The following is a 27,259-nucleotide window of genomic DNA, read 5'->3' as shown; positions in this document are numbered from 1 at the left end:
GCTGGTGCTCAGTAAGTGCTTATCAAATAAAGTAGTTAATCCAAACCTCACAATAAATGGTTTATGAAGAATGACAAACCTTGAAGAATAACACATATATTTTTAAGTTTCAAAGTCACTTAATACAGGATGATACATGTTTCCAATAAAAATAGTAATTTGGGGGGGTCTATTTTTTTTTTTGGTCAAAAATGACTAGTTTAGAATAGTTTTGAAAGAATTCATCTACTTCAAATTACTGCCTCACTAACTTAGAAATTCCAATTTAAAAAGAACTGAATATAAACTCTTAAAAGTAAATAATCTCTATGACCTAATATTTATAAATTGCATATATGATCACCTATTCTTTATGTTTAAAAAGCACACTGAAAGATGTAAAAAACTACAAGCCAGGTATCAAAGCCTTTCATTCTATTCAACACCTGAGAGATGTTAGCTCTAAGAAGGGTTTCTTAATTTTAATAGCCAAGATAAAAAATTTAGAGATCCAACCACTTGCTGGTAGTACGTATCATCTTAGAAGGTAACGTTTTTTGGAAGTCTTTATCAAGACTTGAAAATGTTCCCAATACTACCATGGACAGACTGATGTGTAAGAGAAGGAAAAAGAAAAATCAAAGCGAAATAAACCAAAATCCTAAAAACCAGGTGCTAACCTGAAAATATTTAATATATGTAATCTCTTGAGATACAAAATTATTAAAGATGCTACATGAAGTCACTTCTTTAATCTTTGTTTGCTATAGAAAACCTGTCATCTTGAATGCAGATACTGTCAAATGTAATCCTGTTTTCTCAAGTTTGACACAGAAGAATTTAGGCAAACTTCTTCTTTCTAGCAAAGGTTACATTTTCTAGGTGTATTTATCAGATGCTCCATCTCAGGCCCAGCTGTGTCAGGTACTGAATCATATTCTTCTTCGTACTGAAATTCATGCCCATAAATAGGTACCAGTGACAATGTACTTCAGTTTTACAGAGAAGGACAAATGAAGGCAAATGAAGAACAGGAAAGTTCCACATACATAAAACCTTGCTATGACAGTTTCAAATATTATGTTCACATTTTCAATGACAAGAGGCTATACAATGCTTAATATAAAGTGCCATCTCTCAAGATGAATTTGTGAAGATGTTTTATGTTACACAGCATCTGAAAACCGAGTAAGAGAAAAAAGGATAGCTAAATGAGAAGAGAGATATTAAATATGACCAGAAAACTAGTGAAGAAATGAGGAAAGAAAAATGCATAATGGATTTTCAGAAGTAATTAATTTGGCTGGTCATAAAATGAGCATTTAGCCAAGAAGATTGATTTCATCCTCAAAGTTTACTCAAATTTATGAAGGGTAAGGAAGAGAAGGCCAAACTATATACATTCCCATTCACTTGACACAACCAAACAAAGACCATGTGGCCAGAAAGCCTCAAAGATACTCAGTATTTTCCATGGAATTTATCATAAACATGAAGCTCTCTTTACATTATTTACCCTTGAAAGATGATAAAGACAGCAAGAATCTCGCATGTGCAGTTCAAGGTAATCAGCACAAGAGGACTGCTGAATATGAAATAGTTGTTACTGCGATCTACAAGGCTTTGCAGGATTTGAACCCCATCGCTTCTCTAACCTCATCTGCTACTATTCTCCCCTCACCCTTACTTCATCCCCACTGCTCTCTCTGCAGCTCTCAAGTCTGGAATGCCCATTCTCCAGATGTCTATGTAGCTTGCTCTCCCCCTTTCATCAGCTTTGACTCAAATGCTCCGCTTTTACCGAACCTTCCCTGGACACTTTATGACTTCAACCTCCACCCCTCTCCAAAATTGCTATCTTCTTCCCTTTAGGCTTCCTATTTTCATGCCATTCAACATAATACATATTTTACTTATTTATCCAACATATTTCTTCCCTCACTAGAATGTAAGCTTCATGAGAAGAGGATTTGGGCTTTTTGTGGAGTCTTTTGGTCTGTTTTCTTCACTGTTGAATACCCAGTGCCTGGCATACATACTAGGCATGCAGTAACCGGCTGTTGAGCATGAGTGAATAACCTAAAAAGTCTAGATTTAAATGAGTAGCTATGAACAGAGTGATACACCTTCTCAAATATTAACGCATAAGGTTTTCACTTCTTCCACAAATTTAAGAAGAGTCCAGTGTTTGTCTGGCTATCATTTCTTTTTTTTTTTTTTTTTTTTAAGATTTTATTTATTTATTTGACAGAGAGAGAGATAGCGAGAGCAGGAACACAAGCAGGGGGAGTGGGAGAGAGAGAAGCAGGCTTCCCGCCGAGCAGGGAGCCCAATGTGGGACTCGATCCCAGGACCCTGGGATCATGACCTGAGCCGAAGGCAGACACTTAACAACTGAGCCACCGAGGTGCCCTGGCTATCATTTCTGAATACAAAGAATAACTTACAACTAGAAAGGGATAAAATTGACAAACTACAGTAAGAAGACAGCAGTGTAGTATCTTTGGCTAATGCTGACAAGAGGCATTTGTTTGCTTTCTACGTAAAATAGTCTGATATTTACAGTATTTCAGTGAAAGTAGAAAAAAACTCCCACATTCACTTTTCAACTTTCATCATAAATAAAATGAGTATTTTTTAAGAACTTTGATTCAACCAATTTTCAGTTGTCTTTTAACCTTGGAAAAACAGTTTGTGCTCTTCATTGTTTTAATAACTGTTTTCCTTATAACCCTGATAATAGGAAAAAATCTCATACTAATAGCGTTCAGATTCATATTCATAAGATAAGTTATAGGGGAAAACCTATTTATCTGTAAACACTAGATATTATATGTAAATTTTCATTTTTATTTCAGTTGAATTCTCCAGTTTTATTAGTCCTGTTCGTACTAACATTTGCATTAAATATAAGTAGGCTTTTACTCTGGAAAACAGTATGGAGGTTCCTCAAAAAGTCAAAAATAGAGTTACCATACGACCCAGCAATTGCACTACTGGGTATTTACCCCATAGATACAAACGTAGTGATCCAAAGGGGTACGTGCACCCCAGTGTTTATAGCAGCAATATCCACAATAGCCAAACTATGGAAATAGCCAAGATGTCCATCAACAGATGAATGGATAGAGAGGATGTGGTGTATATATACAACAGATATTATGCAGCCATCAAAAACCCCGAAATCTTGCCATTTGCAATGATGTGGATGGAACTAGAGGGTATTATGCTGAGCGAAATAAGTCAATCAGAGAAAGACATGTATCATATGATCTCACTGATATGAGGAATTCTTAATCTCAGGAAACAAACTGAGGGTTCCTGGAGTGGTGGGGGGTGGGAGGGATGGAGTGGCTGGGTGACAGACACTGGGGAGGGTATGTGCTATGGTGAGTGCTGTGAATTGTGTAAGACTGTTGAATCACAGACCTGTACCTCTGAAACAAATAATACATTATATGTTGGAAAAAAAAAAAAAAAAAGAAGCTAGTAGGAAGGGAAAAATGAAGGGGGGAGAAATCGGAGGGGGAGATGAACCATGAGAGACTATGGACTCTGAGAAACAAACTGAGGGTTTTGGAGGGGAGGGGGTGGGGGGATGGGTTAGCCTGGTGATGGGTATTAAGGAGGGCATGTATTGCATGGAGCACTGGATTCACTGTTATACGCAAACAATGAATCATGGACTACATCAAAAACTAATGATGTAATGTATGGTGACTAACATAATAAAATTAATTAAAAAATTTAAAAAATATAAGTAGGCTTTTGATATTAAAGCAAATTTCCTTTCTTTTATTTTTTTAAGATTTTATTGATTTGAGAGAGAGAAAGAGCAAGAGCAGGGGGAGGGGCAGAGAAAGAGGGGAAGCAGAATTCCCATATACAGAGCTCAATCCCAAGACCCTGGGATCCTGACCTGAGTGAAAGGCAGACGCTTAACCAACTGAGTTACCCAGGCGCCCCAAATTTTCTTATTTAACTTTTACTTAGAACTTTACCTGAGAATTTTAATACATTGCCATGTATAGTAACAAAAACTTAAAAATGATAAACAAACAAACAAGAAAAACAGTTAAAACTAATCAGTACCTTAAAGAACTGTTTATCCATGTGGAAGAAGGCATACGTATTCATTTCTCCTACACTTCCCTTCCCATCATTAAGGAACTTCAATTACCATACAGTCCCTTTAAAAACCCAATCTAAGACAAGAATATAGTCCAGAACATGCTTTGTCCTGCTCACCAGGCAATCTGCCTCCTTGCAAGAGGTACTTAGAGGTATCGGCGCCATCAGATGCTTAGATGAGTAATATTGCTCAGATATACACAGTGCATCTGTGGCTCAAATGTACCATGAAAACTTACTGTTGTAACATGGCTTCCTTTTGCTCATTTCACTGATGAAAAGAAAAATCTGTACCCTTCTTTAGAGTCACTCAAGCCAAAAAGTAATTTAGTAGTAACAGTTATTTTATTTTAGGTTTTATTTCTCATATCCTCCTTGTGGGTTCATGTTTTTAACATTCGGCTTCACCTCAGGAAAAGAATATCCACTACTAGAAGCAAGTGATATACTTGAAAAACAACAGGAAAATGCCAATACCATCTGTGTGGTTATTAATTTATGTCACATGTAAATAAAGTAACTAATTTCAAAGGATGTTAGTGCTTTTAGCATCTGAAGAAATGGCCAATTTAAACTATCCCATCTGCATTTGCTTTGGGATATTAGGCAGCAAATGAAACATAGGGGCAAACCAACCTATCATTTGGCTGGGAAAGAAATATCAATTTAAAGATGTTATCTTTTCAAAATGTTTTGGCAGTGTTTTAAATTATATCAAACTATTATCCATAATATAAAATGGTAACAGAGAGCATTTATTTTTTCATTAATGTAATATGCTTGAATTATAAAATAAATGCCGAAGTTTAGATACATCAGTTAACATTTAAAAGTTACTCATTCTTCCAAACTGAAATTTGCAATGACTAATTATTACACTCAGACACATACCAAAGTTATTTTAAAAGAGAATTTTGTTAACATCTCCAAACATAAGTCCATAAAATTAGATTCTTCTATGGTAATTTTTGTTAATTTTTATTAACAAAAAAATTCAGCCACTGAGTTGACATCTTATAATTTTTAGTAAAAAAAATATTAATTTGAGAGTTACATGTTGTACCTTCTCTTCAGCTCAAAACTACCTGTTGTGAAGTGATACTATTATACAACTGGCCGTGGGCTAGATGTATGTAAGACAGAGTATCAGCTCAGATTTTGAGGGCTCTCTTTTAGTGGATGTCAGGAGCCATTTTCCTTAACCATTTTTGGGCACAATTTACCCTTGCTACATTTATGATGAGTGAAAGAAACAAATGCCAGTCAAGTATCCAGAACCTTTGTTGCCAAGGAGGCAGGAACTCTCATTTCCATTGACTACCATAAGAACCTTCCATAGCTGTGGTGTCACGTAACTGAAATTGGTTCTCTTAAAATCACATACAGATAGGGGCACCTGGGTGACTCAGTTGGTTAAACATTGGACTCAGTTTCTGCTGGGGTCATGATCTCCAGGGTGCTGAGATGGAGCCCTGTGGGGGACTCCATGCTCTGCGGGGAGTCTGCTTGAGGATTCTCTCTCACTCTGTCTCCCCCCACTCACATGCACGCTCTCTCTCTCTCAAATAAGAAAACAAAATCACATATATAAAATGTCATTATGAATCAGAGGGGTAAAAAATTTATTTTCTAGAAGAATTTAACATCCTAGCAAAAATTAATGGAATTACTTATAGAAATTATCAACTGAAATGATTTTATTTTGGGGGTGCCTGGGTGGCTCAGTCATTAAGCGTCTGCCTTCGGCTCAGGTCATGATCCCAGGGTTCTGGGATGGAGCCCCTCATTGGCCTCTCTGCTCTGCGGGAAGCCTGCTTCTCTCTCTCTACTCCCCTGCTTGTGTTCCCTCTCTTGCTTTGTCTCTCTCTCTCAAAAAAATAAATAGAATCTTTAAAAATAAATAAAAGTATTGAAATGATTTTATTTTTAAAGATTTTATTTATTTAAGAGCGAGAAAACATGAGTGGGGGGGCAGAGGGAGATGGAAGGGAGAAGCAGGCTCCCCACTGAGCAGGGAGCAGGATGCTGGATGCTCTATGTTCAATCCCAGGACCCTGAGATCATGACCAGAGCTGATGTTTAACCAACTGAGCCACCCAGGCACCCCTCCATTTATTTTAGAGAGAGAAGGGGAGAGAGAAAGCACACACAAGTGAACAGGGGGAGGGACAGAAAGAGGGAGAAAGAATCTGGAGCAGACCCTGTGCTGAGTGCAGACCCTGAGACCACAACCCCAGCTGAAACCAAGAGTCAGTTGCCCAAAGGAGCCAGCTACCCAAGCACCCCACAAATGAATTTAAAGAAAAGAAATTCTGATGATGAAAATATTTCAACTGAGAAGTTAAAAATATGAGACCAAAAAAAAAATCATGTTGAGATTTCTACGTCAAAAATCTCTAGACCACATAAACTATATGAGCTCAATTTTTTTAAAGATTTTATTTATTTATTTCAGAGAGAGACAGACAGAGTGCATGAGGCGGGGGGGCAGGGGTGTGCAGAAGGAGAAGCAGAATTCCTTCTGAGCAGAGAGCCCAATACAGGGGTTCCATCCCAGAACCCTGGGATCATGACCTGAGCACGCCTATGAGCTCATTTTTTTAAAAAACAGGTTATAGAGGGGAGATATATTTTGATGCTATCTAAAACCTGGTAAAAAAAATTCTTTAATAATTCTGAAAGTTTCAAATCCCGTAAGTCATTTTAAAATTAAGATAAATTTGAGGACTGCCAAAGGGCAGCATCTGTGTGAGCTAAGGCATGTAGCAGATGATTTAACATTCGATACCAGAAAGTTCTGAATTCAGAGAGAATATCCAGATCAGAAAGAAGTGGGCAATTACAAGTCTCTAGTGAAAGGAAGTGGAGACCGACATTTTTTAAGGCTTACTAAAATTAATCCCCTCTACTCAGGATCTGCAGAAACATTGTTACACTTAGAGGTTGAAGTGCTTGGTCTTCTCTTCATCCAGGAATTGGTGGCAGCCCTAAATGAATCACATATATGAAAATAAAGGACAGCTGCCTGGACCATAAATATTACGTTATGCTTGTCACTTAAAAAAAATTCTCTCTCAATTTCCTTCAATTTTGAAGAAAGATTTATTTATTTTTAGAAAGAAAGAGAGAGGGTGTGTGTGTGTGAGTGGGGAGGGGCAGTGGGCAAGGGAGAGAATCCCAAGCAGACTCCCTGCTGAGCACAGAGCCCTGTGCAGGGCTGGATCATATGACCCTGAGATCATGACCTGAGCCAAAATCAAGAGTTGGGTGCTTAACTGACTGAGGCACCCAGGAGTCTCTCATTTCAATTTCTAAGTAATAAACATGTTTGTAAAATAAAATGGAGTGGTACTTTTTTATTTTTTAGCATATTAGAGCTTTTTGTTTTTATTTTTAGTTTTTCCTAGTGCCATTTAGAATTGCCTTTTGTTTGATTTTACTTATCCAGCAACCCATGAGCCAGCAAGTAAATAAAGTATTTGTAATTCAAAAGACGATTCAAATGAAGACAGGATCATCTTGGAGTATTCACTCTAAACCTGAATCCTCAAATGCTTCTAATCTCTTTAAACATTACTCTGGTTCAAGTATATTTCGGATTTATGATTTCAAAGGGCTCAGTTATCTGACAAGAACAGGAGCATATTAAGTCTCTGCATAATAGTTTTGAAATGGCATGCACATTAGACACTAAGCAGTTATTAAACCTTGCTTTTAACCTACCAGTTTTCTAAATCTTCCCTCCACAGCTTGATTCCCAGTAGAGAAAAAAAGTAACTCAAACAAAAATTTTCCTGTTTACTGCAATAAGCTATTTAACTTATCTGTGCACAAGGCTGAGAAATTATGGAACAGGGATTAATGTATTTGCCCATAGGGGACCTTGCATAGATGGTTAGCCTGAATTTTCATTTGTATTTTCAATTCATATAAGGATTACATATTTTGACCCACTTATAAATTGAATGACATAACAAAATAGAGCACTATTTTCCTACTTGCTATTTAACTAATGCTGACAAGTTACTTTCAGCTCTTTGAACTTAATTTAGCTTATTTGTAAATGAAGATAACAATATAGCCTGGTAAAACAAATGAACTAATATTAAAGTGCTTTGACAACTATAAAATATTATGTAAGTGTAAAAAATTATATATTATGCTACTTTTATATGAATAAAAACTAGCTGGTTATTTCCTCATCATGCCTTTTATAAAGAGAGGAAAAAACAGAAAGATACTGTTTTGAAGTAGTCTGAGAATTGAGATTTCAAACTTAAGAAACACTTTCCTAACAATTAAAATAAAGTAATATAGGTTAGTGCTAAAATATACTTAATCTAGCCACTTGAGTTTTACATATTAAGGAAAGATTCTTGAAGGCTCATATAAAACATATCAGCAGAACAGTCACAAATGATGGTGGAAAGAGAAGAACTGAAAACAAATGTTACACTTCCCAATTTGTTCTCAGTCATTCCCGGCTAGAACATCTAGGGTTAGGAGTAGAGTTAGGGGCAGGAGCAAGGGCAGGTTTAGAGTCTGGGTTACAGTTTTGGCTAGATTACAGCAGGCATTTTAATTAACACTTTTTTTCTCTTAGCCAACTGGAAAATAATAAAATTTATGATGATGAGAACACAAAGTGGTCATGTGTGAATATAGAACGTGTATATATGTTTTTACATAAAATCACAGTTCATTACACCTTACAACAACCCTATTAATTTTACTTTACAGGAAAGAAAACTAAGGCACAGAAGAGTTAAGTAGGTTGAGCAAGGTCACACAACACTACCAGGCTCTTGGGCTTTTTTATTTTTTAAAAAGCCATACTGAAGTTCAGATTATATACATAAAATTTATCCAACTTAATATACAACTCAATTGAGTTTTGACAATTTTACAAGGTTCAACTGTCATTACAATCCAGTTGAGACATTTTCATCAGGCCAAAAAAACCTCTCATACCTATAAACAGCTGGCCTTTAAACAACAGGGCTTAGGAACATCAACCCCATCCCACTGGAAAATCCACTACTGATTTCCCAAGAACTACTAATAGCCTACTGTTGAGCAGAAGGCTTACTACCTCACTAATAACATACAGTTGATTAAGATATTTTACATGTTATATGTATCATATACTGTAGTTTTACAATAAAGCTAGAGAAAAAACTTAAGATCATAAGAAAAAATATGTTTACCATACTGTAAAAAACCTGCATAATAAATGGATCCACACATCAAACCCATGTTTTTCAAGGATCAAGGGTATAGTCAATCCCATCAGAACCCCCAGCCCTAAAAAACCACAAATCCCCTTTACCTATAGATGTCTTCTCTGGGCATTTCATAGAAATGGGAGTCATATCAACATGTAGTCTTCAGCACTGGACTTGTTTTAATTAGCATAAGGGTTTAGAGGCTCATGTATACTGCAGTGTGTATGACCTCATTTCTCTTTATTGCCTAATGGTATCTTTTGTTGGGATATCCTGCATTGTATATCCATTTCCAGTTAATGGACATCTAGGTTATTTCTACTTTTCGGCTATTATAAATAATGCTGCTATGAACACCCACATACATTTGTACTGACAAATATTTTCAGTTCTCTTGGGTAAATACCTAGGATTGAAACAGTTTACATGGAAAATTTATAACTTTTTGAGAAACTTTTCAATAAATAGCCAAAGTGGCTATTATTTTAAATTCCAGCAGTAATGTATGAGGGATTTGTTTTTTTCACACTCTAACACTCACCAGAGCTCAAGAACCCCACCACTACCCTCTCTGGCCTTTCACTGACCACACGTGTGTCCCAGAATGTTGGACAGGAGAGAGGAAGAAGCTAAGTGAATGGAGAAGTAAGGGAGACAGAGATCCTTACACTTTTTCGAAGACAACCACATCGATTCCAACTGATGAACCTATATTGACCCATCAGGGCCCTCTGAGGTCCAAGTTTACATTATGATTCACTCTTGGTTTGTAGGTTCTATGAATCTGGACAATAATAAAATGGCATGTATTCACTATTATATGTGATGATGATGATCCTAAATCCTGCAGCTATATGGTAATATTAACAACTATATTGCAATAGCAAGCAAACCAATGTGATAAAATGGGAAGAACTATCCTTAATAGAAGAATTATGTTAGCAATATTTAATGGGCAATCTATAATAGCAGGTTTATTTACTGTATATTGAAGTTAGAAATATTTTTCATGTTCCTTTAAATTTCTTTTAAAATAACCAAATACTTGTTAAAGCAAATCCTTGTCAAATATTAAATACTGTATTTATAAATTTTTACCAAAAATCAAATTTTACCTCTAATTATATTTTCTACCATAAGAGGATATACAGTGAAAGTAACTTAAGAAAATACTCTTATCAGTTCAAGGTTATCCTTGCTTGTTGGCAAAAGTGGTTAATCACAAGACCTAAGGACACTGAAAGTGACCAGAAAAAAATACAGGACAAATCCCTCAACAGATGACTTTTTTTCTTTGTTTGCTTATGAAAGACATTCATAGTTCATAAGGGATTTAAAACTCTATGGAATTTTATATACAGCCAAACAAGAGGATGTGCGGTATTGTACTTGGAAAATAATGAACAGAATATAAGAGTACTACAATTGTTATAAAGCCAAACCAAGTAGACTATTTTTATAAACAGCTTTTCTAGCAAAAACATACGTAACTATATTCCATGTGTAATCCCACTGTAATAATGTATCTCCTCTCAAAAAAAAAAAAAAAAAAAGGTTGGCTGACATTTTCTAGACAACAACAAAGTAATACAGACTATAAAAATATCGAGCATATGTACAGCTTTGTCATCAGGAAAATGTTAAACAGAATTGTTGAGAACTTTACAAGGAGAAATCAAAGAGACTGATCATATAAAAATAATAAAACATGACACTAAAATGTCATCGAGGAAACCTCTAAAATCATTACCTGGAACCAGTTCCATAATGATGTAGATAGGCTGTCTTTGTGTGCAAACGCCTATAAGTTTGACAATATTGGGATGATCGTATTGCTTGAGAATTCTGAATGAGAGGAAAGTGTAAAAATAGTTACCATTTAAATACTAAAACATTAAATCATGAATAGTGTGCCCAAGTAGAATATACTTTACTTGACATAATTCTCTTTTTTAAAACTTTAGTATGAAGCCAAATTATGATAAATGATGGGATGTACACAAAATTGGATAAATATTGGCAAACTACAGGTACAAATGAGTCAATTCTCCTTAATCCAATTCAATTTTCATTTAAAAATTACTGAATAAGTAACAACCATGCTAAATATGAACAACTTACTTAGTCCCAAATACGTATAACTGCCTTTAAAGTATCTCGTTTTAGCTACCACAAAAGGGTAACTGGTAAGTATTAATGGACCAAAAACTGTAAGCTGCTAGATTGGCATCTCTTTGTTTTGTTGTTTTAGGACACACTTGATTGAAAATACATAAATAAGAATTCAATTCATATTGGTAAATGCTATAGGCTAATTATCTCATCAGATTTTATAAAATACTATCTTGATGAACATGATCAATTTCAAAATAGTAAAAACTCAAAAATTTTTAAGAAAACTGGCTTAAAGATTAAAAATAATTAAGTAGCAGTTTCAATATAGACTTAAGCTGAAGCAGAGGGGACTTTGCTTGGATAAAGACAAAATTTCATCCAAGGGCTATAAAAGTAGCATAGCCTCACCCATGGCACTCCAAGCATAAGTTAAAAATAAATTAGATTCCATCGTAGGCCTATTTACCCTGAATATTTCTGTTACCAAATTTTATTCCGGATTATCCTACTGACATAGTTATAAATTCACTCATATTTGAAAAATGCAGTTTTCTTTCCTAAGAGAATGAAAAAAAATAACTATTGGGAGAAAGATAAAACAGTTTAAATGTTTTGTACAAATCCAACTGAAGCAGAGATAACTCTAAGAAAAAGGCTTTAGATTGAAAATATATAATGATTTATAAGGGAAAAGATAGAGTGGGAAAAATTCTAGAGATAAGGAAAATATCGTCACTAACTTGGAGCTTGCAACTTTTATGAGGAATTAAAAAAGAAGTCTTAAAATGTTTGAGTTTAATCCAAAATGTCATTTTCTTACGTTGGAAACTGCTTAGTAAAGAAAGTCCACAAAATAGCCAGGCTGAACTCAATATTAAGTATCTAAATATATAGCTCTATTGTCTATTTAATGATATTTGGGAGTTCCCATGGCTACAACTCTCCTTTTTAACCTAAAACTTCATAATTCCACTTTAGAAAATGGACTTTTCCACTTTAAGAAATTTAATACTTTATTTTGTAATAAAACAATCACAAATTAGAGAGCAAGAAAATGAACTATTTTTTCAAAATAATGTAAGATATAACCTTGGACCTTAAGAATACCTATGTATTCACAATGAGCCTATGAATTTCTTTTGTGATAGCATGCCTTTATCACAGCATATTGTTGACCTTCCAATAATGTACCTTTAAAAAGTTTACAACTTTATTCTATGATATTTAATAAATGCATCCAACTAGGTTAATCCATTGCTATCAACATTAATTTTTAGATAACGAATGGAGAAATGTACATCAAAATGCTCCATCCTATGGCACTAGTTCTCTTGTTGCCATCATCTTGGTTCTCTGACAGCACTTTATAGGAACTTCAATTTTATACACTATGCCATGATAAAGACACACCTAAACACATGCACACGCACATGGGCGCACACACACACCCCTTTCCCTTTCTCCCTTTACAACACAAATCTCTATGTATTCTCCTTCTTTCCCATCCATGTATCCATGCATCTCAGAATGAGAGTTCATCCTTACTCTGTCCAAAACATCTTTCCATTTTTTTGTGCTGTGTTGTATATACTGTATTTTACCACTAATAGAACCGTGTTAAATTTAGCCAATAATCCTAGAATATTAGAAAAGAAACAATGTGCAGATTTTGGAACAAATGCCCAACAATGAGTTGAAGAAGAAATATGAGGTTCTTAGAAAAGAAAGTTAACAGCTCAGTAAAGACTATCAACTGAAAACATCTAAGGAAAGTTAGATATAATTATATGTATCTAAATATATATACATAAATTATGTATTTGTATATATAGTAATATTTTTATTATAAAGACAATCACAACATTGCATATATACATGCCTATGTAATGTATGTGTGATAAAAGCAAAAAATACTGCAATATACCAATACTGAAGAATACTCACTGTTTTTTAGCACCTGGTTCTTTTGAGCGTGACTGTATAACTAATGTATAATCTGCTCAAAAACAAACTTTTTGTTTCTACATTGTATAAGTGCTTACTTATGAGGGTTCTAAAAGTGCTTACCTCTATTTCAGTAAATCATAATTTAAGATAATTCCAAACATCACATTTAATGTTATAGTGTTACCTTATAAATACACGTTTAATATAACTTTTGTAAACTCACTTGGCTTCTTGTAAAAATTTTATTTTCAGTTCCTGAGGAAGGTCTTCTTTACAGGTTTTAACAGCAACAGCAGTTTTATCCTTTAATATGCCCTTATATACTTCACCAAAATTTCCCTGAAAATACAAACACATTTATTGTTTAGGATATAAAGCAACATCAATCTTTGCAAAATATAAGGAAAGCACATAATAATGAATTTTGAGTTCAAAGTATTCTGTCAGCTTTATTCAGAGTCTTAAGTGGAACTAAAGATTGGAAATGTTGCTCTTTCCAATTTTCCAACTTTAAAAATAGTACCCAACCCACCTACCATTTGGGGGATTGAAGCTGAGGAGAACCGAAAAAGAAAAAAGGGGAAAAAATTCCATGAGACTTGGATAAAAGAAGAAACTCAAATTGAAGCCATCAGAAGTATTTAAGTTTCACGTCTCCTAGTGCTCTTTACCCCCAAGCTCTAAATTTTATTAGATTAAGAAGTTATCAATTAATGTTTCAAGATAAAGCAAAGACTTCATGAAGTGACTGTTGGTATGGATCCCCAAACCTGAATATCAGTTGAAGAGTGTCAGGGAATAAGGGAGAGGCAACAGAACCAGGCAGACCAAGGACTATCACCAGCCAACTGTAGACTGTCAGTCTCAGAAAGGCACCGAGTTAAGAGAAGGTGCTTACCCAAATGCCAGTGTCACCCATGTTGAGTTTCTATCAAATGTATAAATCCCTAACTTCATGCTGAGGCTCTAACCTATTTTGACTTAACATGCCTTATTTCAACTTTGGAGTTGTTTGTTTTTTATTATTAATATAAAACCAAATATTACGAAGAAGATCTATAAAGTTAATACAACTATTTTTTAGTATTCAAGTTTTTATTTATGTATATATATTGTTTACATAACTATAATCCTAACATGCAAGCCTTACAATAAGCTTCAATGCTATTGTTGAGCAAGAACTAACTGAACTAGGACTCTGCTAGTTATTGGGTTTGAGTTCTAAGTGCAATGTAACTTTTTTTTTTAAGATTTACTTTCTTTAGATAGAGAGCAAGCGAGCACAGGCATACAAGCAGGGGGAGGGGCAGAGGGAGAGAATCTCAAGCAGATTTCCTGCTGACTGTGCAGCCCCAAGGTCATGACCTGAGCAGAAATCAAGAGTCAGATGCTGAACCAACTGAGCCACCCAGTTGCCCCAAGAGATTTAACTCTTAATAAATAGTTCAAGGTATATAAATTTTATGTTAATAGATTTAAAATTACTAAAATATTTATTTTAATATATATTTTTGTATCTGTACATTTACATCTAATTTCTGTCAGCAGAAATTTTTTTTTTTAATTTTTAAAATTCTAGTGTAGTTAACAGTGTTATGTTAGTTTCAAGTGTACAATGTAGTGATTCAGCAATTCCATACATTACTTAGTGCTCATCGTGGTAAGTGTACTCTTAATCCCCTTTACCTAGATCACCTATCCCCTACTCACCTCCCTTCTGGTAACCATCTATTTGTTTTTTATGATTAAGAATCTGTTTGTTTCAGTTTGCCTTTTCTTTTTCCTTTGTTCATTTGGTTTCTTAAATTCCACACATGAGTGAAATCATATGGTATTTATCTTTCTCTGACTTGCTTAGCATTATACCCTCAGGATCCATCCATGTTGTTGCAAATGGCAAGATTTCATTCTTTTTTATGGCTGAATAATATTCCATTGTATATATTTACCACATCTTCTTTATCCATTCATCAGTCAATGGACACTTAGGTTGCTTCCATATCTTGGCTATTGTAAACAATGCTGCTATAAACACTGGGGTGCATGTATCCCTTTGAATCAGTATTTTTGTATTCTTTGGGTAAATTCTTTGGCTGGATTGTAGAGTAGTTCTATTTTGGAATTCATTCATTCTGAAATTCATGGTCCATCATCATCAACATTTTATCTTCAATGTATTCTCTGGTGATTCTCTTCACCTTTTTGTTCTAACAAACTTGGCTCTCATCTGAGCTTTCAAATGGTGGCTGAGCTTCCTTTTGCCTTCTGAACTTAAGTGATGATTTCCCTGTCACCTTCCCTTCTCCCACTGGCCTGGGAGTTGATTTAGAGTATTCAACTAGCTCCTTGTCACTGCTTTCAAACCATTTTCCCTCCTGCATTCCCCAAAACCAAACTCTGAAACTTTATCATTTGATTATATATCTACTTCCCTTACTGTAGCTACCAGCTACTGAATTTGAAAATATTTTCCTTTGGTTATTAACAATTTGAACTCCTAGAACACAGTACTCAGTATTACTCCTGCCTGTCTTAATTACTGTCAATTTCAGTAGACACTTAAGTACCTTCCATCACTTCAAACCCTCAGTTTCTTGAACATCATTCTTCCAGTAGTCTTGTACTCCAACCTATTTTCTAGGATCATGCCTTAAACTTTGCCACTGCCGGGGCACCTGGGTGGCTCAGTTAAGCGTCTGACTCTTGATTTCAGCTCAGGTCATGATCTTGATCTTTTGAGATCAAGCCCCACGTTGGTCTCCATGCTGGACATGGAGCCTGCTTAAGATTCTCTCTCTCCCTCTGCCCCTTCCCCCCTCCAAATAAAAACAAAACAAAACAACTCTGCCACTGCCAATAATGTAACTCCCCTGTAATACCTCTTTTATTCATCCCATCTTCTGGCTGGTTTCTACATTTGTAGCTTACTTCCTCTAGTATCCAGACTCCAAAAATCCTTTGACTGTATGGGAATTTCCAAATCTTTAGATCATCCACTTTTATTATCGAACACCCCCTTAATGTCCTTTCTTCCTTGCTTATCCAGTTTAAATTCTATAGTCAGCAATTACAACTGCTTACTGTACATTCTGAACTTCACTGTTCGTCTTCATCTATAAAACTCCCTTATCAAATCTACAATCCTGACTAAACTCAACACTCAGACTACTCTGCACCTATGCAGCTAAATGTGGCTGGAGAAAATCCACAACCTCGCTGGCTGGGTTCACTTTAAATTCATGGGCGCAACCCTCTGGAAGGCCCTTAATGTTGCTCCATCAATTCTCACCTCTCCCTCTAAAATAGTCTGTTCTCACTAGATTATTCCCAACGGCCAACCGCCATGCTGTTGTGTCTCTCAGGGTAAGCAGCAGCGCAATTCATTCTCTTGAAACTACCACCACGCATCTCTGCTTCCTTTTGCAACAAAGCTTCAAAGAGCTTCACCCTTGCTATCTCTAGTTCCTCTCCTCCCATTCTCTCTTCATCTATTCCAATCTAGCTTTCCACTAAAGCACTCCCAGGAAGCTGCTCAGCCAAATCAGCAGTGGCCATCTCGTTACTGAATTCAATGGTTAATTCCCAGTCATCATCGCATTTGACCTATCAGCAAAATCTAACACCATTGATCACTCTGTTTTCCTTGATATACTCTCTTCTCTTGGCTTCCAAGACATCCTATCTTCTGGTTTTTTACCTATGTGATTGACTTCTCTTTCTCAGCCTCTTCTGATGTTTGCTTCTCTTGTCTGAAGCCTATCATTATAGTAACCGGAGTTCAGTCTCCATTTTCTGAGAGAGACCCACTCCATTACTGAACTCATCTGGTCTTATGGCTTTAAATGCCATCTATAGGGGCGCCTGAGTGGCTCAGATGGTTAAGCCTCAGATGGTCTGCCTTCAGCTCAGGTCATGATTTCAGGGTCCTGGGATTGAGCCCTGTATCGGGCTCTAGGCTCAGTGAGGAGTCTGCTTCTCCCTCTCTCTCTCTGTCTCTCTCCCCTGCTCATTCTTTCTCTCTCTCTCCCTCTCTCTCTCTGTCTCAAATAAATAAATAAATTTTAAAAAGTCACCTATATGTGGTAAATATATCCAAGGAAATGTTATTCAACCATGAGAAAGCAGGACATCCTGCCATTTGCAGTAACACGGATAAAACTTGAGCACGTTATGGTAAGTCAGACAAATGTATGTACTACCACATTTATGAAATCTAAAAAAGCCATATGCATAAAAACAGAGTAAAATGGAGGTTACAGAGGATGGGTAAAGGGAGCAGATAGGACTGATATTGTCTAAGGGTACAAACTAAACTTTTGAGAAGTAAGCACTAGAAATCTAATGCACAAGATAGTGAATATAAACAATATTATATTATAATCAAACTTGCTAAGTGGCTACAACTTTTCAACCACAAAAAAGAAAGGATAATTACATAATGTGCTAGAGACCCTAACTACCACTACAATGGCAATCACGTTACTACATATAAACGTATCAATTTAATATATTGTGCACCTTAAAAGTACATGTTATATGTCAAATATATTCCAATGAAAAATCTTAAATAACATCTATATATAACTACCAAATATACACGCTACAATTGCAAATTTGTACTTTTGATCCAGACCTCTTTTTTAAACTCCAGACTTGAGAGCCAGCTATCTTCCCAACCTCTCCATTTGGCAGTCAAACAGACAAAACTTAATACATCCAAAACCTAATTCCTAAATTTTTTCCCCCAAAACTTGCTGCACCTACACTGACTTCCCATTCTTTCATGCTCCACATAGACTCCATCAGGATATTCAGTTGGTTCAACAGTAAAAATGTAACCAGAACCCACAAGTTTCCACCACCTCCCCTGCTACCAACCTGATCTAGCAACCATCATCTATTAGTTAGGTAAGGGCAACTGCCTCCTAACCTTCCAACCTGTCAGCCTACCTATACTCAATACAACAGCCACAGTGATCTTTTTAGTAAGTAAGATCATGCCACCCCTCCACTCAAAGTCATCCACCAGCTCATCTTTTCATACATAATCAAAGCCAAAGCAATTATAATGGCCTGCAAGGTTCTACATGATTTACACCCTCACTGCCTCACCCACTTCCTGTCCTATCACATTCCTCCCTGCTTACTGAACTCAGTTACAGCCAAATTGTCTGTCTTGCTCTTCAAAGAAAATTTGCATTGGTTACTCCCTTCTCCTAGAACCCTCTTTCTCAGATGTCCTCATGACTAAAATCCCTCCAAGTTTTTATACAAAAGTAAAAAATTTTAATAAAGCATACCCAGATCTCCCTATTAAAAATTCCAACCCTGGCCAACAGCACCTCCCAACTTCCCTATATTTTTCACAGGACTTAGTCCTCTAATGTTATAAAATTTAGCTATTTATTGTTTATTATTTATCGATCTTCCCCTCATAGATAGAATATAAACTCCATAAGGGCAAAGATATTTGTCTCCTTTGTCGGCTGATGTATCCCGAGTGTCTAGAAGAGAGCCTGGCACAAAGGAGACATTCCATAAATATTTCAGGAGTGAATAAAATATTTCTTGAATACCAAATATATTATCAAGTACAGTCTAATTATATATTGCTGAATAAAAAAGTTAAGAGTTCCTATCTCAATCTCCTATTACTACTCAATTCCAAAGTCTGTCAGTATAGAAACCATGACTAATTCTTTTTACCTCATGCACTCTCAAGGAGTATACTGTAAATATTTATTAAGACTAAATGAAAAGATTGAATCATAAATCAGTTTATACTCAAAATATTAGCTGAAATTAAGCTATACAGTGTCTCTAAAGTTGCAGTCTTATTAAAAATGATTAAATTTATTTAAAATGACCTCATGCTACTGCCTGTCATTGAGAAAATATTCTTTGAAACAGCTCTAGTAAGGATCTAAAGATTAAAATCCCTCCTAATGTACCATATCTCACATATTAAACTAAACATAAAAATAATTGAAATATTTCTCTTTAACTGAAAATTTTTTTCTTGATACTAAAAAAGCAGTCTTCCCCAACACATTCTATTTCAGTAAGTGGTATATTTTATAATTTTTTTAGTTGTATTTTCATGGAAATTTAATTTCTTTGTAATAATTTCTGGCCCAATTACTGCTACTGAGTTACTGACCTAAAGTAATGGAAAGAATTCCATTCCATTCCATTCAATTCAATTCAAACTTTCAAACAGAAACATCAATTAAGTGACGTTAATATTTACCCACTGGGACTCAATCACAGATCAGCAATCAATAAATTTGCAAATAGTCCATTTGATTAATGATCAAATGTCTAACATTATTATTAAACATAATATACATTCATATGGCCTATGAGTTGGAATAAACTTCAAACTAGATTAGAAAAAAAGACTTTTGTCATATATAAGCTGCCTTCTCTGACCACTACCAGATCTACCTATAAAATGAATCTTTATATTGAAATCCGTCTTAACCACATAGTTGTTAGACTGAAATAATGCCATCCAGTGTTGTTACATATTGTGATTCTATACACAATCCTGAAATCTCAGAGAGTAGTAGGCCACTTTTTCTGAGTTATCCTGTATAACCAGAAACAAATGGAATACAACTATTAGGTGTTTAAACTTCTATTACCCCACAGGCTCTTTCCCATCTCCGATCACTAGTTTTGGTTTTACCACACCATGAGGAATAAACTCATTGCGGTTTAAGTCCTTCCAGAGGAAAACAGACATATACTATTTTAAAAACCAAGAATCATCCTTAAACTTTTCACAGATTTTTACTTATCTTTTTCACTGAACACTGCCGTATTTGCAGCAGATGTGGTATTGTGTTCACCTGGGTTCATGTGGGAATGTGCCCTGCTGTGTGCTGGAACGTAAGAAAGACTCTGGAGAGGGGCGCCTGGGTGGCTCAGTCGTTAAGCGTCTGCCTTCGGCTCAGGTCATGATCCCAGGGTCCTGGGATCGAGCCCCGCATCGGGCTCCCTGCTCGGCAGGAAGCCTGCTTCTCCCTCTCCCACTCCCCCTGCTGGTGTTCCCCCTCTCGCTGTGTCTCTCTCTGTCAAATAAATAAAATCTTTAAAAAAAAAAAAAAAAGAAAGACTGGAGAAAACGAAGAAATCTGTAGAGTGAACAGTCACTGTAAAGACTTTTGGTTATTTAATTCAGCTGACTACATACCTTGCCCAGTAATTCTCCCAATGTGACATCTTCGTGATTGAGAACCCATTTCTTATCCTAGGGCAAAGAAAAAGAACAGCCTTTTTAGCCCAAGCAAGAGTGCATTTCCTGTAAGGTCCATTTGAGGCAGTAGCCAAGAGAACTAATGGGTATTTCATTCAGACCATTAAATCAACAGCACTCTGACAAGTTGTAACTTCAAGAGGTTATGAAACAGATTTAAGAAATGTTACTAACCAATAGGATTTTAAAATCTACATTACAGCTAACTTCTATCAGAAATCTCAGCCTTCAGAATGATAGTATCCTTGTAACCAGAACACTGCATGCCCTTTCCTCCCACCATAAAGTTTGGCTATGCTTTAATTTGTCATTTCACAACAGTTGTGTCCTAAGTACATGAGGGAATATCATTGTACAATGCAAAATGTCCAATCCCCACTTGAGCATCTAAGATAACATTACTAAGAGCTAATTTTTCCACTTGTAAACTGGCCATGAGTTATAGCTGTCTATGACACTCACTACATGTAGTTCCTCATCTTTTACAAGTACTTTCTTATAGTATAATAAAGCAGCAAGTATCAATTACAATATCACTAGGGTACACAAGATTAGTAATGCAAACATGCCATTATAAAAGAGCATCCTATTATCTGATTTCAAGAACTAACTACTACATAGGGAATATTTTATCATCTAAAAATCCCAGCTAGGAAACTACACAATACTGTAAGGTTAAAAAGGCACATAATTTTTTTTAAAAGAAAAAGGAACAAGTAATGAAGCAAGAAAGAAGGAGAGAGAAGAAGAAATGAAGAAAAAGAGGGAAGGAAAAACAGGGGCATGGGAGAAGAGAGAGAAGAAAAAGGAAGTCCTGGGGTGATATATTTTCTTCATAACTTGTTTTTTTTTATTAAATGTTAAAGTGTAGTATTCCCCCAGTATACAGACTGAAAACTAATATGATCCACAGAATGAGTCATAACAAGTAATCACATATCTTAAAGTAAAAATCCACCCTATCTTTAGTTTAAAAATATTCTGGACAGCCATTTGAAGCATTTTACTTTCTGGAATGCCATAAAACAAACATGGCCACCACCCTCTGCTAGGTCAACAAAGAGAACAACGTTGACTTTTTTCAGTAACTGTTTACATGTATAGTCTTTCAAACTAAATATAAAGCTAGAGCCATAAAGGACCTGAAAGAAAACAGGAGAATAGCTTCATGATCAAGAGAGTAAGCAAAGATTTTTTAGGATACAAAAAGCACTAACTATAAAAGAAACAGTTGGAATTCATCAAAATTATAAACATTTGTTCTTCCAAGGGCCATCATTTGAAAAATGAAACAGCAAACTACATCTGGGAAAACATTTCTGCATTACATCTATCTAACAAATAATTGAGTGTAGGGAATTCATGCCTCAGTAAAAAGTTGAGAAACAACCGAATTTTAAGATATTGGGTAAAAATCTACAATAGCCAAATTATGTGAACATGGCTGATAAATGGATAAAGAAGATAGATAAATAATAGATAAGTAAGTGATATATGAATAAATGTTCATGTGATATATCTCAGACACACACACACTGGAATATTATTCAGCCAAAAAAAGAATGAACTCTTGCCATTTGCAACAATATGGATGGAGCTAGAGAGTACCATGCTAAGCAAACTAAGTCAGAGAAAGACAAATACCATATGCTTGCACTCATATGTGGGATTTAAGAAACAAAATAAACAAGCAAAGGGAAAAGTAAGAGGCAAACCAAGAACAGACTCTTAACTATAGAGAACAAACTGATGGTTACCAGAGGGAAGATGGGTAGAGGGATGGGTGAAATAGGTGATGGGGATTAAGGCGGGCACTTGTTGTGATGAGCACTGTTATATGTAAATGTTGAATCACTAAATTGTACACCTGCAACTAATTTTACACGGTATGTTAACTGGAATTAAAATAAAAACTTCAAAAAATAAGTCGGATAAAAAATGTGAAAGAAGATGGACAAATAATAAGTACATCAAGAGATGTTTGAGTACTATTAGTCAGTGACATACAACTATAAACCACAGTAAGATGCCAATTCGCACCCACTAGAATATGAAAATTAAAAAGATTAACAGTATCAGGAGATCGTGAGCATATGGAGCAATTGGAATACTCATACACTGTTGGTAAGGCCGTTAAATGGTACAGCCATTTTGGAAGACAATTTGGCAGTGTCTTATGAAGTTGAACATCTACATCAAGATGAGAATCAATAAACAAATTTTGGTGTAGTCAGGCATTTAGTTATTATTCAGCAATAAATAGGAATTTATTTCAAATAGATAAAACAGAGCACTTGCACAACATTTTGCCAAGCTACTACGGCCAAATATACTTTACATACATGCAGACATAACGAGTTCCTTTATATGAATTGTTAGAAGTGGACAACGTATCTATAATGCTATAAATCAGAGCAGTGATTGCCTGAGGCAAGGGTTGGGGAAGATGGACTGCCAAGAAGGAATTTTGGGGGGTTTAGGGAAATATTCAGTTTATTGATATTTCATTGAACTATACACTTAAAACCTGTGCATTTTGCTGCATGTAAATGATTTCCATAAGGCTGATTTTTTAAAATGAGAAATGTAAAAAAGCAAATATGCTACTTTTCATTTGAGTAGCACTTCTGGGTTTAATTTCCACTCCATCATACACTATCAAAAGTATATTATCAAAAGAATGCAGTCTGGCAGGCAGGAGAGTTATTATTTTAAAGTTGCAAAACTGATTTGTTGAGAACTTTTTCATTTCAAACAGTGGTAAAACAGGAGGATCACACCAATTCTCCCCCTGAAAACCACTGAAAAAACTGGATAAAATTTAAGAACAAAAGCAGAAAAGCTCCAAACTTTTATTCAAGAGGCCTGAAAAGCAAGTGAAATAGTAAGGACTGAGAGGCTAAATTCAGGTTAAGACCAAAAGTTGAGGGGCGCCTGGGTGGCTCAGTTGGTTAAGCGACTGCCTTCGGCTCAGGTCATGATCCTGGAGTCCCGGGATCGAGTCCCGCATCGGGCTCCCTGCTCGGCAGGGAGTCTGCTTCTCCCTCTGCCTCTCTCTCTCTCTCTCTGTCTCTCATGAATAAATAAATAAAATCTTAAAAAAAAAAAAAAAAAAAAAAAAAGACCAAAAGTTGAGTTAGGTTAAGAAAAGTTAAATTTAGGTTAAGAAAGGACCCAAAAGTCAAGACCTTTTGGGCTACCTTTAGCATGTGCTGATTTTGAAAGCAGCACCAAAAACAAACAAACAAACAAACAAAAACAAAACGCGCGCGCGAGCGCGCGCGCACACACACACACACACACTAAAGGACATTCTCTACTAGAGGGAACAAAGGAAGAAAAACAAAAACGGTGAAAATTTGAGTAAATATAATAGACTCTTCTTCTCTTGCATTCTTTAAAATATGCTCGACAAATAGAAAAGAGAGGTATAAAACTTTTTGATGAGTTGTTCAATTGACTTAGATGCAATACATATGAAAAGTACAAGGAGGGAAAGGTATACAGATCCATACTGTAATAAAGTTTCTGCATCCCACTTGAAGTGTTAGGGTATTGATTTTTTGTAAACGGTGAAAAGTTAAATGTTTTTGATAGTTCCTAGAGCAACCACTTAAAAAAAAAAAAAGGCACAAAGCTACATAACCAAAAATACAAGAGAAAAAAATGTAACGGCATAGTAAAAAGCGTTCAAATAACTCAAAAGAAGGTAAGAAAGGGGAAAAAGGAAAACCAAAATCAGAACAAAATATAAAATGGTAGTCCTAAATCCAAACATACCAATACCATACATCAGACAATTAAAAGACAAATTTTTAAAAAGAATATTAAAAAGGAGTCAACTATGTGCTTTCTTAAGAAACTCACTATAGGGCGCCTGGGTGGCTCAGTTGGTTAAGCGACTGCCTTCGGCTCGGGTCATGATCCTGGAGTCCCGGGATCGAGTCCCGCATCGGGCTCTCTGCTCGGCAGGGAGTCTGCTTCTCCCTCTCACCCTCCCCCCTCTCATGTGCTCTCTCTCATTCTCGCTCTCTCAAATAAATAAATAAATCTTAAAAAAAAAAAAAAAGAAAAGAAACTCACTATAACTTTAATGATACAAGTATCTCAAAAGGATAGAAATAGATATAAAATGAAAACATAAATCGTAAGAAAGCTGGAACACCTAGTAATGTCAGACAAAGTAAATACACAGCTAAAAAAATTACCATGGATAGAGGAAAATCACATAATGATAAAATGTCAATTCACCAAGAAAATGCCATTATCCTAAAAGTCTATGATTCAAACACCAATACTTCAGAATGAAGGAAACATGGACAGAATTACAAGAACAATTTCACAATTATAGTTGGAGATTTCAAAACTCCTCTCCCAGTAATAGACAGGAGAGAGAAAATCAGCAAGGATATAAAATAACTGAATAATACCATCAACCAAGTAGATAAAATTGATATTTATAATAAAACTCCACTCAACAGCAGAATAAAACCCTCTTTGCAAATGCATAAGGAAAATACACCAAACTAAATCATATCATAAACCTGGATCATGGAACAAATCTTAACAAATATAAAAGAAACGAGGTCATACAAGTTATGTTCTCTGACAACAAAATTTAACAGAAATCAATAACAAGGTTAACAGAACGTTTCCAAATACTTGGAAATTTAACAGCATACTTTTAAATGATCATGGGTGAAAGAAAAAGTCTTAAGCAATTCTAATTTACAGCTAGGTAAGCTAAACTAATTAGATGACTAAGGTAAGCTTAACAAATTTAGTTTACAGAATGTTTAGTTTACATTTGGGTTTTCTATCTTATGTTGGTTAATATTTGGTGTGAGTATTGTTTGTACTGACCTCATCCTGAACCTCTTATGTGCTATTCTGGAATATATACCTGTGCATCCACTATTTCTAGTTTAAGATTTATGACATAATATGCATCTGGAATTTACCCTCATTTTTAAGAAAGGAGATGTTTTATCTCTGGGAAGAACCAAATACCTCAATGTGCTCTAGCAGTAATATCCATAGTATCCATATTTTTTAAGCTTAATACTACTAACATTAAATAGCTTTCAATTCCCCCCCCCCAAAAAATACATCAGAATGCACCCATTATCTATTTCTAAATAGATGATTTAAGACTTAACATACATGAAGTAAAAATTACAATGACAAGTATTGTTAGAAAAGTATTTCAATGTCTCATTAAAAATCTTCCAAGGGTAATACTTTCTAAACACTTAATTGTTTAAATACTCAAGACATTTGAAAGTTGCCTAATATTCTCATTAATTCTATTTTCTTAGGTATGATGTAATTTTACAATATCTTCAAGTATTTGAAAAGCCAAATTTTCTGTGAATGTGAAAAATATTTATAAATCACATTTTAAGGAAAAGTGCTAATAACTTAAGAAAATATGAGTTTTTACTCAAAATCAGTTATAAGAAATCAAGTCAACTAGTCAGTTATTTTTCATGTTTTACACAAAAATTTCAGAGTGAGAATAAGAATAAAAGTTTAAATAAAGCAAAAAATATTAGGAAGTTCCTAACAGTTAATCTAATCTTTGCACCATATCCTACAGCAGAATATCATTAAAATTCTATTTGCTAAGTCAACCCTTGTTTCTTATTTCTCAGAAAAACTTCTGGCTTTCAAAAATTAATTAGTAAATATGGACAAAAGGTAGAAGGAGATGCTGAAATGTAAAGAAGCACTATTGATTAAAAAGTTTCACAAAGTGAATTATAGGGAAAGAATTTTCTGAAACACAGCGAGGTTGGAATTTATAACCAAGTCATCAGGTAATTTCCAAATCCATTCCTTATATTAGAGTGAATCTTTACATATCAATTTTTCATACAATGAAACATATTACAATTAATATTATCATAGACAAAGTATATTTACTCAGTTTATATTGGTATAATATAAACTTGAAAGTTTATTCAATAGATTCATTATAGCTTACAACTTCAAACTTCATCCATATTAGCCCCATAATTGCAAAAATTAACTGACTTGAGATTCATCTTGTTTTCTTTTCCTTTCTTGAAAGGGACTGGAAACAAATGGTGAACTGAAGAGTGAAAACCAGAAATACACACCTGAGACACTATTCAGAGCTAGTCGCCACCACCACAGCAGTAAGACAATAAAATGTAAATACACTCTTTTGGAGGAAAGCTTGACTCCTGAAGAGAGCAGTCAAGAGGTCTGGTCTAGCTCATAGTGTATACAAATGAGCTCACTCTACTCAAAGAGACTATTAGGAAAGACCTTTTCCAGGACTCACCTGGGGCACTGTGTAATATAACCAGAAGATAAGAAATAGCCTGGAATATACCACGCTATGCCAACTTACTAAAAGAAAGCCAAAACAGTGAAATAGAATGCTGGATAAAGAATGGAAGCTGAGAGACCACTCAGAGCCTAGCCCCAAATATATCCTATTGTATACATACATATACTAAGTTATGTTAGAAATTCAAAAATAAGTGAATTCAAAGATAAACTAAATACAGTCCTTATTCTCAAGGACTTTAATATAATCAACTGAAAGTAGAGTCTGAGAGAAAATAGTATG

At 35.2% G+C, this 27,259-nt stretch overlaps 1 protein-coding gene across 9 annotated transcripts in view; it reads right to left on the bottom strand.

Annotated features, from left to right (window-relative positions):
• FER (FER tyrosine kinase) overlaps positions 1–27,259 on the bottom strand; it is a 423,881-nt gene that overhangs the window by 155,333 nt on the left and 241,289 nt on the right. For 8 of the 9 annotated variants that reach the window (XR_010413179.1, XM_064596457.1, XM_064596454.1 and 5 more), the window contains 3 exons: positions 20,596–20,652; positions 13,621–13,736; positions 11,086–11,180 (listed from right to left, as the gene is read on the bottom strand). Coding sequence is in view for 8 of the 9 variants with exons in the window: in XM_064596457.1 (XP_064452527.1) it covers positions 11,086–11,180; positions 13,621–13,736; positions 20,596–20,652 (268 nt within the window). In the remaining variant the exon portion in view is untranslated. The remainder of the gene's footprint in view (positions 1–11,085; positions 11,181–13,620; positions 13,737–20,595; positions 20,653–27,259) is intronic. The other variant, XM_064596458.1, reaches the window with a different exon arrangement.

The sequence above is a fragment of the Mirounga angustirostris genome, unplaced genomic scaffold (genome assembly GCF_029215605.1).
Source record: "Mirounga angustirostris isolate CCGP_5_RB_7025 unplaced genomic scaffold, mMirAng1.0.hap1 SCAF_7, whole genome shotgun sequence".
NCBI classification, from domain to species: domain Eukaryota; kingdom Metazoa; phylum Chordata; class Mammalia; order Carnivora; family Phocidae; genus Mirounga; species Mirounga angustirostris.
This window is presented reverse-complemented; position numbering and strand designations above follow the sequence as displayed.